The sequence below is a fragment of the Saccopteryx leptura genome, chromosome 3, assembly GCF_036850995.1.
Source record: "Saccopteryx leptura isolate mSacLep1 chromosome 3, mSacLep1_pri_phased_curated, whole genome shotgun sequence".
Taxonomy (NCBI): Eukaryota; Metazoa; Chordata; class Mammalia; order Chiroptera; family Emballonuridae; genus Saccopteryx; species Saccopteryx leptura.
The window spans coordinates 286,617,076-286,636,534 of record NC_089505.1 but is presented as its reverse complement, the minus strand read 5'-3'; the positions used below and the strand labels follow the sequence as shown (position 1 = coordinate 286,636,534).

The following is a 19,459-nucleotide window of genomic DNA, read 5'->3' as shown; positions in this document are numbered from 1 at the left end:
GAAGGGGCGAGAGCTGTCAATGGGCTGTGGACACAGACCCTGCTTGAGAGAGGTGAAAAAGAAAGAGGTGACATCCTGAAGGGGTTCTCTTGTCAGGTTCCAGGGTCCCTCTGTTAGGACTACCGAATCATCCATCACCCTCCTGCCCCTCCCTCCTGTCTCAGCTCAACAGATGGGCAGTGAGCTCCTCCCAAGTGTTGGCAAGGGCCAGGCTTCAGCGGGCACTGGGGATTCACCTGAGAGGGAGACCAGCTGCCCACTCCCTGGGAGTCCAGTCTGACCGGGAGGCCCCAGGGCTGTACCTGTACTTCCGCGGGGACAGGGACAGTGCTGCCCCAGGGAGCATGTAGGTCTGCCTGGGAGGCTAGGGAAGGCAGAGGAGAAGCTGAATGGGTAGTATCTTTCTAGGTGGAGAAAAGATGGGGATGTGCATTTAGACAAAGGCAGACTGCAGGCTCAGAAAGGCACAGAGAACAGTGGGCACAGGTATATCTAGGGAACACCAAGTGGCTTCACTTGTTCTTCCCTGTCTTGCTGTTGCTGTCATCATTCTCAGTTCCATTGTCAGAAAGAGTCTGCTCTTTCCCCAGAGACGCCCCTTAGCCCACATGGGACAGGACTTGGAGCCCATCACAGTGTGAAGCATGGAGGCACGACTGCAGGCCTATGTGCACCAGTCTGGGGGCCCCACACTCCATTCCTGACTGAGCCTGGACTGCGGCTGTGTTTTGTTTTTTTTTTTCAGTCACAGAAACCCCTTGGTCCGGAAATGCACTGCTGTGCACCTGTCAGCTGTGCTGGAGCAGATAGGTGCCGAGAAGCTTCTCTCGGGCACCAGGGACAGTATAGACATGCTGGTGCACAACTTGGTGAGGCTGGCCCAGGACTCCAACCAGGACGCCAGGTAATGCAGGGCCAGTGGCCCGGGGCCTGCTGACCCAGCCAGGGCAGGGCAGGGTAAATAAGGCAACCAACCTGCCCTGGCCCACACAGCTCAGCATCCCCGGGGCCATGTGGAGGCACAGGGCTGTGTCCTTACAAATGTGTCCCATCTCTCCCCATCGTCATCGTCAGGCCTGCCACCTCCAGTCCCCATCTCCCCTTCTCTCTCCGGCCACCGCAGCTCTGATCTTGTCCTGACCCTCCTCCCTCCCGGCTCCATTCTCTGTGAGCACCTTTTCTTCATCTCCTCAAGAGATAGTTAATGAGCACTCTTTTTATTATTATGGATGACAGTGAATAACAAAAATTAGGCCTCTGCTGTCTCAGAGTTTGCCTGCTAGTGGGATAGATGGACAATAAACAAAAAGTTATGGTAATTTTAGATACAGATAAGAGATATATAGGGAAAACCAAGATGTAACGGAGAATGGGGGGGGGGCTACATTAGATTGCGAGCTAGGAGAGAGCTTTCTAAAGAGTGACATTTGAATTGAAAACTCAGCTCTTTGAGGATCTGGGGTATGAGTGTCCCAGACAAAGGAAATGGTATAAGGGCCCTCGGATGGGAGTAAGGAAGGGAGGGTGAGGCCAGGCGGAGCATGGTGAGTGAGAGGGAGCGGTGGGCAACGAGGCAGCGAGGGCTGGGCCGTGGAGGGCCTCATAGCCATGTTCAGGAGCTAGCATTGTGTCTGTGTGACTGGAAGCCACTGGAGGACTTTCTACTAGGAACACAAGGTGATAATAGATGATTTTAAACTTGGGGTTGATCTAGCTGATCACACTTCTTAGTTCACAGCACACTGTCACCATGTCTGGGGACTGAGTGTGCCAAATCTTGTATGGCCCCAGAGGACACATCCAAATTGCTTTCTGTGTTGATCCTAGGCAGGGGCACTCTTGGAGACTGCCTGAGGGGACACAGTGGAGGGATTTCATGCATGGTGTTCCTCCTACTCTCCCATACCTGTGGACTCAAAAGTGTCCCCTGATGAAGCTAGGGGGTAATTAATGTCCTAGGGAATATGCCCAGGAGGAGTACTGTGGTCCCGGACATGTGTCCACATAAGCAACCCAAGCATTCCCAGGAGCACTCCTGCATGCTCTCCCTCTGATCCCATCTGCATGCTCTCTCTCTGCCCCTCCATGCATGCTCTCCCTCTGCCCCTCCCTGCATGCTCTCCCTCTGCCCCTCCTGCATGCTCTCCCTCTGCCCCCTCCTGCATGCTCTCCCTCTGCCCCTCCTGCATGCTCTCCCTCTGCCCCCTCCTGCATGCTCTCCCTCTGCCCCTCCCTGCATGCTCTCCCTCTGCCCCTCCTGCATGCTCTCCCTCTGCCCCCTCCTGCATGCTCTCCCTCTGCCCCTCCCTGCATGCTCTCCCTCTGCCCCTCCCTGCATGCTCTCCCTCTGCCCCCTCCTGCATGCTCTCCCTCTGCCCCTCCTGCATGCTCTCCCTCTGCCCCCTCCTGCATGTCTCCCTCTGCCCCTCCCTGCATGCCCTCCCTCTGCCCCCCCTGCATGCTCTCCCTCTGCCCCCCTGCATGCTCTCCCTCTGCCCCTCCCTGCATGCTCTCCCTCTGCCCCTCCTGCATGCTCTCCCTCTGCCCCTCACTGCATGCTCTCCCTCTGCCCCCTCCTGCATGCTCTCCCTCTGCCCCCTCCTGCATGCTCTCCCTCTGCCCCTCCCTGCATGCTCTCCCTCTGCCCCCCCCTGCATGCTCTCCCTCTGCCCCTCCCTGCATGCTCTCCCTCTGCCCCTCCCTGCATGCTCTCCCTCTGCCCCTCCTGCATGCTCTCCCTCTGCCCCTCCCTGCATGCTCTCCCTCTGCCCCTCCCTGCATGCTCTCCCTCTGACCCTCCTGCATGCTCTCCCTCTGCCCCTCCCTGCATACTCTCCCTCTGCCCCCTCCTGCATGCTCTCCCTCTGCCCCTCCTGCATGCTCTCCCTCTGCCCCCTCCCTGCATGCTCTCCCTCTGCCCCTCCTGGCATGCTCTCCCTCTGCCCCTCCCTGCATGCTCTCCCTCTGCCCCTCCTGCATGCTCTCCCTCTGCCCCCTCCTGCATGCTCTCCCTCTGCCCCCCCCTGCATGCTCTCCCTCTGCCCCTCCCTGCATGCTCTCCCTCTGATCCCTCCTGCATGCTCTCCCTCTGCCCGCTCCTGCATGCTCTCCCTCTGCCCCCTCCTGCATGCTCTCCCTCTGCCCCTCCTGCATGCTCTCCCTCTGCCCCTCCCTGCATGCTCTCCCTCTGCCCCCTCCTGCATGCTCTCCCTCTGCCCCTCCCTGCATGCTCTCCCTCTGCCCCTCCCTGCATGCTCTCCCTCTTGCCCCTCCTGCATGCTCTCCCTCTGCCCCCTCCTGCATGCTCTCCCTCTGCCCCTCCCTGCATGCTCTCCCTCTGCCCCCTCCTGCATGCTCTCCCTCTGCCCCTCCCTGCATGCTCTCCCTCTGATCCCTCCTGCATGCTCTCCCTCTGCCCCTCCCTGCATGTTCTCCCTCTGCCCCTCCTGCATGCTCTCCCTCTGCCCCCTCCTGCATGCTCTCCCTCTGCCCCTCCCTGCATGCTCTCCCTCTGCCCCTCCCTGCATGCTCTCCCTCTGCCCCTCCCTGCATGCTCTCCCTCTGATCCCTCCCTGCATGCTCTCCCTCTGCCCCCCCCTGCATGCTCTCCCTCTGCCCCTCCTGCATGCTCTCCCTCTGCCCCCCCTGCATGCTCTCCCTCTGCCCCTCCTGCATGCTCTCCCTCTGCCCCTCCCTGCATGCTCTCCCTCTGCCCCTCCTGCATGCTATCCCTCTGCCCCTCCTGCATGCTCTCCCTCTGCCCCTTCCTGCATGCTCTCCCTCTGCCCCTCCCTGCATGCTCTCCCTCTGCCCCTCCTGCATGCTCTCCCTCTGCCCCTCCTGCATGCTCTCCCTCTGCCCCCTCCCTGCATGCTCTCCCTCTGCCCCCTCCTGCATGCTCTCCCTCTGCCCCTCCTGCATGCTCTCCCTCTGCCCCCTCCTGCATGCTCTCCCTCTGCCCCTCCCTGCATGTTCTCCCTCTGCCCCTCCCTGCATGCTCTCCCTCTGCCCCCTTCTGCAGTTCCCAAGGTGTGTCTATGTCCTTACAACTGTGCAATATCTGGATCTCCAATTTTCACTAATCTAATGGATAAAAGTGCCAGCTCATTTTTCAGAGTGCTATTTGCTTTTTGTGATTACTGTTTGGGTGTTTCTTTGTATGCTTGTCAGCCTTTTACAAAAACAACAACAACAAAACTCTCTGGCTGCTCACTGGAAGATTGATAGTGGGAGAGGGTGGGCAGGGTGGAGAAGGGACACCAGACTGATGGTACCCCACAGTCTAGGCCAGAAGAGCTGGAGGCTGCTGGGGGAGGAGACATAGATTTGGGTATATTTTGAAGGCAGAAGTAACAGGAAGTGGGTGGTGAGGCTTTCCAAGAGGGAGCAAAGATGACATTCAGGCTTGTAAACCGAACAGCTGGATGAATGGTATTGCCTTTTACTGAAATGAGCAATTTTGTCCGGAAAGAAGAAGGCTTTGTTTCATTGATTTTAATTGTTGGTGGGGGGTATGAATCAGTCTAATATCACTCCAGCTCTATCTAATCTTTCCGTTCTGATCTTTCTTGTAAGTTTCCCTGAATGGTGTCATCATTTCCAGTGGCTCCAGCCATAGCAAATGCTGATGCTTCCCAACCTCGGGCTCCAGCCCACACTCTCTCAGCCCCATATTTCTGATGCCTCCATAGGACCCATCACCAGGATGTCCAACTGTCATCTTCAGGGCAAAGTGTCCCTAAACGAACTCATTGCCTTCTCCCCATGCCTGTTTCTTCGGCTGTGTACCCTTTCGTTCAAAGTCACTATTATTTACTGAGTCATCTAAGATGCAGAATGGGGAATTTCATACTTCATTGATTCTAAGGCACACATTTCCTCCCCACATTTTAATATGTTACAATCAGAGCATCTTAGAGTTATCGACCAGGGAGCAATTATGACTTAGGTTTTACTATCTGCACCTTTGCAAACTTGATCATCATTGCTCACGGTATCAACCTTTGAATTAAAAATTACACTGTAGGAACCACACTATGAGCCTTTCTTTGCCTGTTAGCCTTTCATATTTACTTTAAGAAGTCACTGCAGATGCTCTGTGGGGAATTGTTGAGTTTAATTGCTATTTAAAATGTCTTAGAAATATTACACTATAGCTCAGCATTGAAATGAGAAGTTATTGCATATGAGAAAAGGCATGAAAACAGAGTGATGGGAGCATACATTATATATTAATGCAAACATTCATCATTGAAGGAGTGACCAGGATTCCACATTTTCTTGCAAAGCAATCACCAAATACTTTACCCGACTTAAGGAAGGACACTGCCCACAAGTAATGTCACCTTCTGTTTCTGAGGCAGCAAGTGAAAGGGTTGTTTTCACATCTGACACAGTGTCACTGAAGGCATTGAACATTGTCAGTGTTTTCTTTTTCTGTTTTTTCCTTGGTGGAAAACAGATTGGTGGTGCATTTTACTATCAATAAATCCTTTGGATGAGCAAAATATGACCATTCTCGATGTTTCATGCTCTACCTCTAGTCAGCTACCAAGTCCTGCAGTTTCAACTTTCTTAGCAGCTCTTAAATCTGATCACCGCTCCTTACCCTCACTCCACTGCCTTACTCCAGGCCTTTATCATTGCTTGCCTACACTACTTTCGTAGGCAGTAGGTCTCATCCCTAAAGATCCCACACTGCTGTCAGAGACGTGTGTGTGTGTGTGTGTGTGTGTGTGTGTGTGTGTGTGTGTGTGTGTGTGTGTGTCAGAGACAGAGAGAGTCAGAGAGAGGGACAGATAGGGACAGACAAACAGGAATGGAGAGAGATGAGAAACATCAATTCTTCATTGAGGTTCCTTAGTTGTTCATTGATTGATTTCTCATATGTGGCTTGAATGTGGGGCTACAGCAGACCAAGTGGCTCCTTGCTCAAGCCAGCCACCTTGGGCTCAAGCTGGTGAGCCTTGCTCAAACCAGATGAGCCCACACTCAAGCTGGCGACCTTGGGGTCTTGAACCTGGGTCCTCGGCTTCCCAGTCCGATGCTCTATCCACTGCGCCACCACCTGGTCGGTCAGAGACATTTTAATTGAAGTATAAATTGGATCCTTCCTCAGCTTCCCGCTGCCTGCAGGCCAAAGCCCAACTGCTTCCCATCTCCCTAAGCTGGTCCTACCTTCTTCCCCAGCCTGTTCTGTTCCTGAGTCCAGTCCCTACCTGCCTTTCTCCAAGTACGTACCCGATGATGCGGTGGGCTGTCTTATGGACCCAGAATGGACCCCCTCCTCCAATTTACTCCCCAATCTTGTCTACTTGTGAACTCCTGCTCACCTTTTGAGTCCCAACCTAAGGGTCACCTCCTCTATGAAGCCCTCTTTGATTCCCTTCCCCACTCACCACTATTCACCAGGTGGAGTTGACCAGTCCCTCCTATACTGACCCAAAGGTACCCTTCCTCAGACTTCTAAATGTCCCACTCTAGAAAAAAGTTATATACATTTTGGTATAGCCATTTAATGAAATATTATGTAGCTATCAAAAAGGGTGACATGGGAAGATGATTAATGATAAAAATGAAAAAAGCTGGATACATATACGTGCATATAGTATATACATTCTGTTATCAAATAAATGTATATACATGGGAAAAGACTGTAAGAAATCATGTAAAACTTTAATAGTGGTTTTTCTCTTGGTAATGGGATATGAATGGTGGTTTTTTTTTAATGAATCTAGTTTTAACTGAGTAAGGATTATTGTTAAAATTAGAAAAAGCATTAAGAACTCTCTTACTATAATTAGAAAATTACGGGCAGTTGTAAAGCAAATTGACGATGCATTTCCGTGGCTGATCCTTCATCTTGCTCTTCTTCCTGTGACAGGTTTTACGGCCGGAAGATGGTGAACATCCTGATGTCGAACACCAAGTTTGATGCATTTCTGAAACAGTCCCTCCCATCCCACGACTTGCGGAAGGTCATGGCGGCCATCAAACAGCGGGTGAGATGAGTGTGAGCGGGCCGTGGGTGGGGGACCAAAGCTGAGCCCGGCAGCCCTCATGCTCGTCTGGGGTGGGGCCTGCACTGCAGCGGCTTTTATCCCACCCGTGACTCCCTGGGTCAGGTAAATGGGCTTTCCTTGTCCTTTGTTCAGCCTGGCTCTGCCCCTCACTGCTTGTGTCCCTTGAGCCTCCCTGGGCCTCCACATCTTTGTCCGTGAACTGGGGCTCTTCCCCCATCACTTGCCCCCACCTACCAGCACTCTGGAAAGCTCAGTGGTGCCCAGGGGTTGGGGGCTCCTCGATGGGAGAGGTGATGGCCTAGCTTAGTGGTCCCCAACCCCCGGGCTGCGGACCGGTACCGGTCCGTGGGCCATTTGGTATCGGTCTGCAGAGAAAGAATAATTAACTTACATTATTTCCGTTTTATTTATATTTAAGTCTGAACAATGTTTTATTTTTTAAAAATGACCAGATTCCCTGTTACATCCGTCTAAGACTCACTCTTGACACTTGTCTCGGTCACGTGATAAATTTATCCGTCCTACCCTAAAGGCCAAGTCCGTGAAAATATTTTCTGACATTAAACCGGTCCGTGGCCCAAAAAAGGTTGGGGACCACTGGCCTAGCTGGAGTGCCTGGTAGCTCTGTGCAGGCTACTCCTTTTGGTTCAAGTTCCATGTCTGTATTTTTCAAGGGACTAGAAGATAGTGATGAACTGCCATCTGCCAAAGGCCGCAAGGTGTCTAGGAGCCTGGGGGTGTGTGAGAATGGGCTTCCCCCTGAGGACAGGTACGGTCACTGTCGTGTCTCTGGGGCTCCGCCTCCAAGGCTGCTGGTGGAGGCAGGTCACTCTGGGAGGGGCTGTGTACCTGGGGTATGGCTGAGACCCACTGGGTCTGCAGCACGGCAGAAGAATTAATAGGGTGTGCTCCCCCACCCACATCTCGGGGAGACCAAAGCCTGGGCTCAGGAACCTCTGCAGGTGGAGGTGGGTTCCCGAACTCTTGGCCGAGGGGGTGCGCTTCCACTAGCATTGGTGGGACGTGCCATCGGTCAGGCTCCCTGTGAACTCAGCGCTTCTCCATTCACTCAGAGCAGCAGATCCTTTCACCAGCAGAGCGCCTCCTGGGAACAGGTTGGAGGCAGAGTTGGGACAAAGGCAGAGGAGAAGGAGCTAGAGGGTGGCTGTTAGGAGGAGTTAGAAACCAAGCAGGATCCAAAGGTCTCCTGTGCCTAAAACTTAAACTCTGGGAGGACTACATCTGAACTCCTTAGCAGGGACCCCAGGGAAGCCCCTACCCATCTCTTCAAGAGCACTTCCTGCTCAGTCTCCACACATCCTCTCAGCCAGACCAGGGCGGCTGGTGTTCCCGCCCCTCCACACTCTCTCTCTGCTGTGCCTGTGCCTCTGCTGATTGCTGCCTTATGCTGGGCCATGGGCGCCTATTTACAAGATTCCACGTGACCCAGCTCAGCTGCCACCTTCTCCCAGAAGCTCTCTGACGCTCTGTGCCCCTGTCCTCTGGGTGGACAAATTGTCTCCATTCTTCAGTCCTCTGGCAGCCCATTGACTTAGCTGTTCTGTCTCCCACTGGTCTGTGAGCCCTTAGGACAAAGACCATCTCTCTCATCTCACTGTTCTCAGGTCTGGGCACTCAGTAGGCCAAGAGTGTGGGGGGTAGGTGTGAATGACAGAGTGGGTGATGTGGGGCTCTGGCTGGTGGGGCTCGGGTGAGGGCATGAGTTCAGAGACCCAGGCTCAGAGCTGGGGTGGGGCTAGGAGTTCTGTACGAACTGCCCTCATACTGGCTGGACCGGGCCAGGGGGTATGAGGGGCATGTGATCCCAGCCCAAGAGAACAGGGCTTCTTAACATTTCCTAGTTACTGGAGGACCATGAGCAGGACCCAGACAACCAGGGGCAGGAGTCAAGCCCCTAGCAAGATCTTCCCAACCCCCTCACTCCAAGCTTTCTCCCCCATTCTTCCCCTGTCTTCTGAAAAGAGAAGAAAAGGCAGGAAGAGCCGGCCCCTGGCCCCTGGGGTGCTAGGCAACCATATTATTGTCTCCTGAGGAAAGGGGTTTGCAGCATTCCCCAGCCCCACCTGTCTGTGGGAGGGGGCCCAGGATAAGGGTTGTGTCCATCCCCTGGGGCTGCCCAGGTCAGATACCCCTTCTACTTGGGCTTGGCTCCAGTGGCCCGAGGCTGGCGGGGCTGCGCTCTTCCAAGCGGGGTGGCTTGGAGATGGTGGAGCAGCTGCGGGAGCTGACACGGCTGCTGGAGGCCAAGGACCCCCAGTCCCGGATGGAAGGTGTGGGGCAGCTCCTCGGGCACTGCAAGGCCACGCCAGAGCTCATCACCGCCAACCTGGTCCAGGTGAGTGCTCCCCCCCCCTCCCCCACCTGTCTCACCCATGGGCGCACTTTCAATTTGGAAATCTTGGAACAGGGTTATTCATGGCGCCAGAGAATTTGCTATCCAGTTGCTGTGGTCACACTCTAAGGCTACTTGGGAATGGCTGAAGGGGACGAGGGGAAGTGCCTACCAGGCACTTTGGGACCACTCAGAGGTGTCCTGGGCATCTCTTAGTCCTCTTGAAGATTTCTGGGGAGGAGGGCAGAAGTGAAGGATGCTGTGGCCAAGGGCCACTACTGGTCTAGCCGTGTATATGATGTGTGGACAGAGCATGTTGTTGGCCAGGGGACTGGGCTGGATGGGTTAGGAGTAGGCACAGGCCTTCCACAGGCTGGAAAATGGAGCAGACACTTCTTCCAGGAGCCAGGCTGTGGGCAGTCAAGCCACATAGTGCGTAGTTAAGACGCAGGCATGGGGTCAGCAGACCTGGGTTTCCATTCATGTTTCCTTCCTACTAGCTGTGTGATCTGGGCAAGTGGTTTAACTTCTTTCAGCCTCCATGTTTGTTTTGTTTTTAATGGTGAAGTGAGGATGATAACATATGCCTAATGAGTTCTTAGGATCATTTCTGGAGAGAGTGCAGAGTACTTAACAAGACGCTCTCACTCTTGGTACACCAGGGGCGCTCAATATAGGGTTGTTCTTCCCTCTTGTGCCCCCACCCCCCTTGCGGAGGCAAACTCTTAGTCACTGAGAATGTTCTGGCCCAGGTTGATGACCTCTGTCAGGGATCCCTGCTGAGGGTAGTTGGCTGGACTGTAGGACCTCGCCCAGCCCTGGGTTCCCATGGGCTCTTGGTCTCTGTTCCCTCAATAGGTCTTTGATGCTTTCACCCCAAGGCTTCAGGATTCCAACAAGAAAGTGAACCAGTGGGCGCTAGAGTCCCTCGCCAAGATGATCCCGCTCCTCAGAGAGAGCCTGCAGCCCATGCTGCTCTCCACCATCATCGCCGTTGCAGACAATCTCAACTCCAAGAACTCGGGGATTTATGCTGCTGCTGGGACTGCCCTGGACGCGATGATTGAGAGCCTGGGTGAGCCCTCTCTTCTGCGCTGTCGCTGCTCGGTGCGCAGTAGCTGCCTCCCTAGTGCCGTCCCAGTGGGGGCGGGGCGGGGCGGGGCCTGCCCTTCCTGCCTCCTCCCCCGCCCCTTCCTGCTCAGGGAACCCGCAGAGCTGCGAAAGTCTCCGGTTACATGTTTTCCTGGAGGCTGTGTAGGGCAGGGGTGGGCAGCCAAGGGTGGACAGCGGGGCCTCTGAGGTTCTTGCCTGGCAGCTTTCCCATGTCACAGCCACATGTGTGCCTCAGTGAGAAGTAGAGGTGATGTGGAGGTGATGTAGTCTCACCTCCATTAGTACACGTGATGTAAATGACCCACCCAAGGTCCCACAGCACCACAGTGAGTGAGCCAACAGGGTATTGAAGGAAACACAGGTCAGGATTGCCAGGAAGGAGTTGGGAAGATTTGTCAACAATTTCTTAGTTGTATAGATGACAGCAGGGAACGTGGCTTGTTTGGGGACCTGGTGGGACGCCAGTGAGACCACAGGAAGGCCTGTCGGAGAGGACAGAGCTGATGGGTCAGCAGGCCTGGGTGGCTGGCCACCTCGGTTGTCTGGCATGGGAGTCAGGCTGAGGTCCTGCCAGCTCTGTGAGTGTAAAATGGATGACAATTAGCTTTTATTAAAATTGCTTGGGGCCAGAGCTTCGGGTGGGAGGGGTTCGGTGTGAGGGGTGGGGAGTGAAATTGGAGTGGGGTTGGGGAGGAATAAAAAGAAAAAGGAGGGCGCTGTGGGAGAGACAACAGGAAAGGAGAGAGCTCCCCAGTTCCCTAGGGCTTTGCCATATCACATCTTGTTTCTTGAACATTAGGTGGAATTTTGGGTGCATATGCTTCTGTTTTCTATTCCTTTATAGATTATTTGAAGGTGATATTTAGTGTATTTAGTACACAGGCTGAAGTGCAAGTTCACCACTTTCAGTATATGTGAGAATGTGGTTCATGCATAGACTGATGTCCCAAAGAGTAGAATCATGAATTTTCACAAACTGGTCTTGCTTTGATGCAAGAAAGCTTATGATCTGAGGACCGCCTTTGTGGGCCTTGTTGCTTGCTGCATGTCCTGATGAGCAGAGAGCATCATCCTGTCTTTAGCACCCACAGAGCATCCCCTGCCTGGCACACGTACCCCACCCCCAGCCTCATCCTCACACCCTGGCCTGAGCCCAGCTCCCTCTGGCTAGAGCCGCACCATGTCCTTGGCTGGAGCCTCCAGAGAAGTTTCAGTTACAAATCAAAGGCTTGACCAGGCCCTCCTCCGCCTCTCGAGTTCATAAATATTGTCAATTTCCTCTCTTCATCTCAGAGGGAATTTATGATTTGCTGGGTTTGTTGCTGTAGAACAAACAATATAAATCCAGCTCTAAATGACGGCTTGTTCTCAGTGCTGCTGTGGGCGAGGGAGATTGCTGTTGCTGATAACGAAGGCTCTTGGTAAATCACCGCAGGACCTGGATTTATTGGGAAACCTACACCAGGCAAATAGGCTTTAGCTATTTGAGGAGGATAAGCGCCCTGGTCTGGGGAGAGGAGCTCTCAACTCTTCCCTGCCGGCTGTTTTCCTTTCCGTTGGCCACTGGGCCAGGCTCCTTGAGCACGTGAGAGCTCTGAAGCTTCAGGCTGCAGAATCCCGTGTCTCACATTGTCCACCAAGACTCGGCCTGTTCTATTTGGGGCCTTGCTATAGGCACCTGGGCTGGGCGCCCTGAAAAGGGGGTCTGGGATGGCCTGCTTTTGTGGTCTGGCCACACCTTGAGGCAGGTGCAGTTTCCAGGAAGACGCCTGGAGTTCTTGTTTCTTCCCTGGTCAGGGTGTCCTTGCGTGTGGCTGACAGTGCCCCCTCTGGTCCATCAGCCAGAGGCCATGGCGCAGGGATAATGGAATCGGGCATGAGGAGAACCGTCTTCCTCGCTACTCCCTGGTTCGGCACTAGGCTGAAATGGATGGGGTTGGCCTCCGAGGGATGGCGATGCCCAGTAAATCCCTGGCAGAGGCTCCCGTGGGGCCCAGAGGGTGAAGCTCAGGCTCTTGGCTCCATGTCACTTTGAACAGGTGTGGCACTGTGCTCAGGGAGGGCCATGTGCCTTTGCTGCGAGCCACACCCTCTCAGCTCCACCAGCAGCACTGGTTTTGGAAGCATTCTTAACTGTGAAGTGGTGAGCCAATCTCTGTATCCTCCTAGGTCAGAACGGAAGGGATTTATGTTGCCAACAAGGAGAATTTATCACTGCTAGACCATGCCAGTGGTAGACGCAAACTCTTTCCAGGAATAATGGTCATGTCTGGAACGGCCAGAGCCTGGTCTGCAGAGGGTGAGAAGGATGCATGGAACTAAATACCCCACTGTCCAGGGGGCTTAGAGGTAGAGGCAGAGGTGGGGCAGGTGGGACAGAAGAGAAGGGGTGTAAATCTTACCTCATGTCACCCAGGCTGAGCCTGGTGGCCCCAGTGGTTCCTGGGGGACTCAGAGCACCGTGCAGCCCCTCCTGGAGCCCTCTGAGCAGAGGCTGCTTTCTCCCAAGCCTGCTTCTTCCTGCCCCCTGGGGCTCCTGGGCTCCAAGTTGGAGAGAATCCATGAAATGCTGTGAAATACTGAAATGTGAAACATCATAAAGCAAGAGCTCAGCGTACTCTACTTGTTTCCTGCTCGACACGGGCCGAGGGCACTGAGAGCACGGCCTGGATACGCCGTCAGCTGGCACAAAGCCCAGACCACACGGCCAGATGGGGAGGCTGGCTTCTCAGGCGGCTACTTGGGCCCCTCTTCATTCCGGGACTCGGGGAGAAAGTCCATCCATCAGCCACCACATCTCTTCTAGGTTTTTGGGTTGTTTTTTTTTAAAGACACAGTGGTGTGTTGTTTGGCAGAATTGGTGGAATTTCTGCCATGTGCCCTTTTGAGGGGATGGTGAGGAAGGAGACATGTTGGGCACCTTGCTCCCCGACTTCTGCCCTTGTCCTTGCCTGCGTGGGCCCTCTCCGAGGGTGAGGCTGAAGTAGCACCTTCTCTACTCAGTGCTGCCAGGCATCCCCAAACTACGGCCCTGCGGGCCGCATGTGGCCCCCTGAGGCCATTTATCCGGCCCCCCGCCGCACTCCCGGAAGGGGCACTTCTTTCATTGGTGGTCAGTGAGAGGAGCACTGTATGTGGCAGCCCTCCAATGGTCTGAGGGACAGTGAACTGGCCCCCTGTGTAAAAAGTTTGGGGACCTCTGGCTGAGACCTTCTGATTTTAGGGGTATTAGTCCAGGTATCAAGGCAGTTCCTGAGCTGACTGGCGGGTTCTTTGGGCTCTGCTATTGGGTGAGTCACAGAAGAAATGTTGCCATTAAAACATCAGACTGCTGACAGCTCACCCGCTGCTGTCAGACCTCCACATTTAGGCTTCTAAGCGCCAGAATTCTCTTATCATAGCCCCTAGCCAGTGCTGGACAGAGCAGATGGAAATGGTGACTTCAGATGTACAGTGAACATCTGACTTTAAAGTTATTATTTTAGTCTGGCTGGGCAGCTCAGTTGGTTAGAGCCTTGTCCTGATATGCCAAGGTTATAGATTGGGTTACTGGTCAGGGCACCTACAAGAATCAACCAGTGAATGCATAAATAAATGCAATAGCAAATTGACATTTTTTCTCTCCCTCTTTCTCTTAAAAAAAAATCAATCAAAAAAAAGTTATAATCTTACATAGATTTTATGAGCAATATCATATTGTTAATGAAATTTACAAATTATTCATAGTTCCCCTCTAATATACCGACTGCTTAAAAACATCCCTCTTTATCTCCTGTTTCTTGTCTACATGCATAGGTTTCCCTGGTTAAAATTGTAACAATACAATTTTGACTTTGTATCTTTCATTTAACCCTATCAGTTTCCCATGCTATTATGTAGTCTTTATAGTTAATTTAAAAACATAAAGTTTACTTTCCACCACTGTAAAAGTATATTTATTAATTATTGAGAAAAAAATGAAAAGCATCAGAAGGGAGAAAAAAACCTCACTAAAATAAACCCTTATTAACATTTGGCATTTTTTATTATAGATATTTTTCTGTTCCTGTTTGTATGCATGGTTGTGATTGTATCACACATGTGAGTTTGCATCCTGAGCTTTTTAAAACTGCAAAGCATGAGCATATAACTGCACACTTGTGTCACTGTTCTCAGCTCGGTCACCTGCTACCCCATGGCTTGCATTTTCTGTTCAGGTGCATCATTCCCAGGTTTTACCTGTGATGAACAGGCCTAGTTTTGGTGGCCACAGAGAATTCGGCTGTGTGATATCATAACTTACTGAGCTTATTGAATTATGATGTCATAACCCTGAAGCTTATTGTCAGGAGTTCAGTTTGATTCCAATTTCTTTGCTGCTGGTGGCCATCTGCTACCATGTTTATTACACATTCTTCAAAGTCCTCCTCTGGCCTTTCAGTGGCTGGAGGACAGTGTGGCCCAGTGGCTTCAGAGTTTGGCTGGGTGGGGCAGGTGCGAGACCCCCGGGCTCCACCCCTCTGTAGAGAGGGACTTTGGGGTGAGTGCTGACAATTGACAATCGGAAGGAGATCTGTGGGAGGAAATGAGGCCTGTTTGGAGCCCCTTTAACTCCATCAGGCCCCTCACTTCCCCAGACAACCTGTGTACATTCACTTTCTAACGTGGCCCCGTTGTGGCCTGGAAACACTCAGTCAGCCCCCAAAGGGCCTCGCCCCCCGGTAGGCGTCGCGGATGCCTGGCTCTGCACTGGCGCCTCTGCTCCGGCCACAGTGTGGTGGCCACGGGCACGCTCTGTCTCTTTCAGACAACCTTTGCCTCCTACAAGCGTTTGCCGGGCGGGTGCGTTTCCTGAGTGGCCGCGCAGTGCTTGATGTCACGGACCGCCTGTCGGGTGAGCACCCCCAGACATGCCCCCACCGCCTTCCAGTCGACCTCCATTCTTCTCTCCAGGCGTGTGCTTGACCCCACTTATCTCAGACCAAAAATAATGACAGGCCATTTAAAAATTTTGATAATCTGTGTTTTAAAGATACTCCTCACATTACCAGAAGATGACCTTTGTTTCGGCACAATGGAGAGGGTTTGTACCTAACCAAAATAGTTCCTAAGAAACCATGAAGCCTTTCTTCCTCTCTGTCACTAGCCCATAGGACACCTGACCCTCTGGGCAGACACCGCCTTGTGGGTCCATGGCTTGGCCAGCAGCAGCCTTGTCGTGACGATTAAAGTGCCTCTTCTTGGGCATGTACAGCCTGGCCGGTGGAGCACGGGCTGGATTTCACCCCAGGGGCCCCTCTGCCAGCTGCCCAGGACTGTATGATGCAGGGAGGGGGCCTCAGCCTGAATCTGCTCTGCCTTGTTCAAGCTTCAGCCCAGGAAAGCTTGCCCCAGGCTTATGTCTGCTTTGAGTTTGCAGCATTGGCCTCGAGGGATTTCAGTCCAGTGCTGGAACCTTCTCCTGGGACTCTTGGATCCGGGCATGGATTTGGACACAGGCTTGGGGGTGGACGGACCCATCTGCCACCCGCTTGACTCTGACCTCGGGCAGGTTACTTAAATTGGTTTTATCATCTTTCTTGCTTGCTGAAAGCCTCTTTCATATCTGACTAAGGTCCCGTCTAGAAAGGAGGCAGGACTCAGTCTGTTTTCTGGACTCCTGAGGGTCCCCTAAAATGTGATGGATTATTTATTCTCCACCCCCACCCTCACCCCCGCTGCTTAAATCCATGCGTGGCCTCCCAGCAGACTCAGGAGAGTGACCAGGCTCCCTGGAGTGGCTCACAAGGCCTGTCCCTGCCCGACCCTCTTCTAGACTCGGCCTCCTTCCACCACCCCCAATTACATGTCCTGGATTATTAATCCTCATAAGAACCCCATAAGGAGGGTTCCATCATTATCCCTTTAGTAGAAATAAGGAAAACAGAGCTCAGGAAGATTAAGTGCCCAAGGTCCCTGGGCAAGTAATCCAGGATTTGTCCCCAGGAGCGTGGCTGCAGAGCCAAGCCCTCAGCCCCTGAGCCGGGCTGCCTGGCCCCGGGTGACCCTGGCCTTTGCCTCCTAGGGGCCAGCGTGCCACCCTCCATGCAGAGGCTGGTCTCCCGTGCTCTCACCTTGGCCTGCTCACCTGTGGCTCCCGGCCTGCAAAGCCCTTCTCTATCCTCTTCCTCCGCCTGGGCGATGCCCCCTTGGTTCTGGCCCCCATCACTTCCTCTGCCCCCCTTCTCCCCTGCCCTCCTGCCTGGTTCCAGCAGCCTCTAAAGGGCACACCGCACACTGGGCCCAACCCTGCCTGCCGACCCAGCCAGGGCCTCTCAGCATCGGGCCTTCAGGGTGCCTGGCTGCGGGCATCACTCCAGCTCCTCCGCCACCCCATCTCTTGCTCCTGGCCTTGCTGCTTGACCTGGTTCTGTTCTCCCAGTGACCTTGGAGTGTCCCCTTACCTCCATCCAGGTACCAGGCCTTCCCCAAGCAGGTGAGGCGAATGAGGCAGGGCTGGTGCCCACGATGCAGCCACAGTGCCATGCTGTGGGTGCCCTGGGGTGAGAATGAGGCCACATAACTGAGAACACCTTGGGTACCAGACAAGGAACCCTATCTGTTGCTCAAAATTTGTGTTTTCTAGGCAAAAGCCTACCTCTCCTTGTATGGGTCATTTATGGGGCCCAGAGGTGGACGCTTTTTCACTTTAGGTGATCTAGTTTCTGTATACATTTCCCATCTATTTCCAAGAGACCCCAAAAGCAAGAATTTCTGTGTAGCTCTTTTGTTAACTAGATGTCAGCCAAGAACACAGAAGAAAATTTCAATTGACGTGAGGTGTAAACTAATAATAGCCCAGCTTAACAGGAGCAAATCTTTTGCTAATTCAGTTGCCTTTTATACTTAAGTTTAATGGGGTTTTCTTCCTCACGAAGACTCCCAGAAGGGCCTCTGCCCGTCTCTGCCAGCTTGAGAGACCCACCCATCCGCCAGGTGACCCCCTCCCTATGCCCTGGGAATGTGGAACTCAGGTGGGCAGGATTAATGCCTCCCTGTTGGGAGGGAGAGGACTCAGTGTGGCTGCCAGACAGGGAAGGGAGCTCTGCTGGGGCAGGTCCTGCCTGGGCCTGGTTCTTGGGGAAGTTTTCACCTTTGTTTGTAGATAGAGAGTTAAACCTTTGAGATACAGGTATTCAGAGTAGGTAGCCAACCAGGATCATTTTCTTTGGTTCCTTTGTGCTGCCTGTTCTGACTTCCCTGCTTGTTGCTTTGCCCTTGCTCTGACTGGGGGGTGGGGGTGGGGGTTCTCCCGCCGACCACGCCCTCCCTTCTCAGCCTGTTCCCAGCACTCACCCCGCTTTATGAAGCTGCTTGAGGCTCCCCTCCCCTGGGAGACCTTCCCACTGAACGCCTGACATGGCTGGGCTGACTCACTGGCTGCAGGCCTGCCTTCCCCAGGAAGGAGGACCACCTTTACTCCTGAGGGCTGTGTAACACTGGGGAGCCCCCGAGGAACCCCCACATACATGCCTGAGAGTTAGTGTACACAGTCCCATGGAAAGGGCCCTGTGAGAGTGGGGGGCTGAGTTGCGGGGGGTGGCCCATTTTCTCTGGTTCCCCACTCTCTCAGGCCAGCTCTACAATCAGCAAGGCCCCATGCCCCCCCCCCCCCCAAAGATACCCCGGGGGATAAGGTGACGTTAAGCTGATAAGGGAAGGACAAACTGGGGGGTTTCACTAAAAATAAAACTCTGGGTAGCCTCTGAAATGCAGATCCTGTAGAGGCTTGGGGGGCACCACGGTGGAGGGAGTGTGGACTTCGGAGCAGCGCTGGCCTCTGTTCCCTGCTCTGCCCCTGTGGGCTGTGTGGTCTTGGGCCAGCACTGACCCCCGAGCCCGGTTCCTTCCTCTACCTCTGAGAAGCGGGCCAGCATCCAGCGTCTCGGGATGCTTGAGAATGAATGGAGTCACGCTGTGCCACTGAGCCCTGACTGAGGCCTTGTTAGTTTCTCAGGCGCTTCTCTGCACAGGAACCTTCCAGTTTCTTTGCCCTGTAACTAAACAAAGCAGTGCTCTCAGTGTCATCTGCCTTCCCGGGCGCCTCTCCGCAGCAGGTCGACAGGCAGGGCACACTGCCTGTAACACAAGCACCGAGGCCGCAGATTAACGGGGAGGGGGGGCGGCTGACGCTGACTGCAGAAGTAGACCGCGCCCCCCTCCAGGGTGATTTCGGCAGCCCTTGATGTGGCTTTGACATCTGGGGTAGCCCCAGCATTACTCTGTGATGGAGGGGTTGCCCACAGGTTTAGCCTGCTTCTGGGTTTTCTGGGGTTTAAAGAAAGTAGGCGGCCATGGGTAACCAGATCTGGGGGGTGTTCCTCATGGAATGATGGTTTATGGAGCACGTTCACACCTCCTGAATTGTTGGTGGTCTCACAGTGAGGGGTGGCATCCAGACACTGGGTGGTTATGTGGATTTAAGCAATACCAGTACTAGCTACTATTTGTCACCTGCCCACTTGCTTAGGCCTTTCACACACATTTATTATTATCTAATCTGTAACAATCGCGAGAGTTTGGTGCAGGATTATGATCTTTCCAGATTAGGGAACAGGCTCAGAAAGGTTGGATGGCTTTCTCACGCCCCCACAGCTAGAGTATAGCGGAGACAGGACAGCATCCAGGGGTGTCTGCCTCTTTCTCTCCCCTGGACTGCAGGGGCCCACTATGTCTGTTATGGGCCCCAAGAACTTTGCTTTTGCATACTCCTTCCTCCATTAAACAGACATTAAGAGTTGTATATTATGTCTGGGTGGTATAAACACAAAAATAAACCAAGTGATACCTTTATATTTTCTTTGATTTTCAAAGAAGTTAAAACATGTTCATGGACCCCCCAACAGGTTAAGAGGCCCACCCAGGTGCTGTATCTAATGGATCAGCCGGCCCTGCTGGGCTGCCTGGCCTTTGAGGACAGAGTGGGTGTCCCAACAGAGGGCAGTGAGAGAGG

At 53.5% G+C, this 19,459-nt stretch overlaps 1 protein-coding gene across 8 annotated transcripts in view; it reads left to right on the top strand.

Annotated features, from left to right (window-relative positions):
- TOGARAM2 (TOG array regulator of axonemal microtubules 2) overlaps window positions 1-19,459 on the top strand; it is a 50,952-nt gene that overhangs the window by 31,178 nt on the left and 315 nt on the right. For 5 of the 8 annotated variants that reach the window (XM_066378608.1, XM_066378611.1, XM_066378610.1 and 2 more), the window contains 6 exons: window positions 746-904; window positions 6,884-7,001; window positions 7,697-7,791; window positions 9,198-9,378; window positions 10,234-10,450; window positions 15,275-15,361. In XM_066378608.1, the coding sequence (XP_066234705.1) occupies window positions 746-904; window positions 6,884-7,001; window positions 7,697-7,791; window positions 9,198-9,378; window positions 10,234-10,450; window positions 15,275-15,361 (857 nt within the window). Of the gene's footprint in view, window positions 1-745; window positions 905-6,883; window positions 7,002-7,696; window positions 7,792-9,197; window positions 9,379-10,233; window positions 10,451-12,657; window positions 12,788-15,274; window positions 15,362-19,459 lie in introns of those variants that run through there. The other 3 variants (XR_010750454.1, XR_010750455.1, XM_066378613.1) reach the window with 3 other exon arrangements.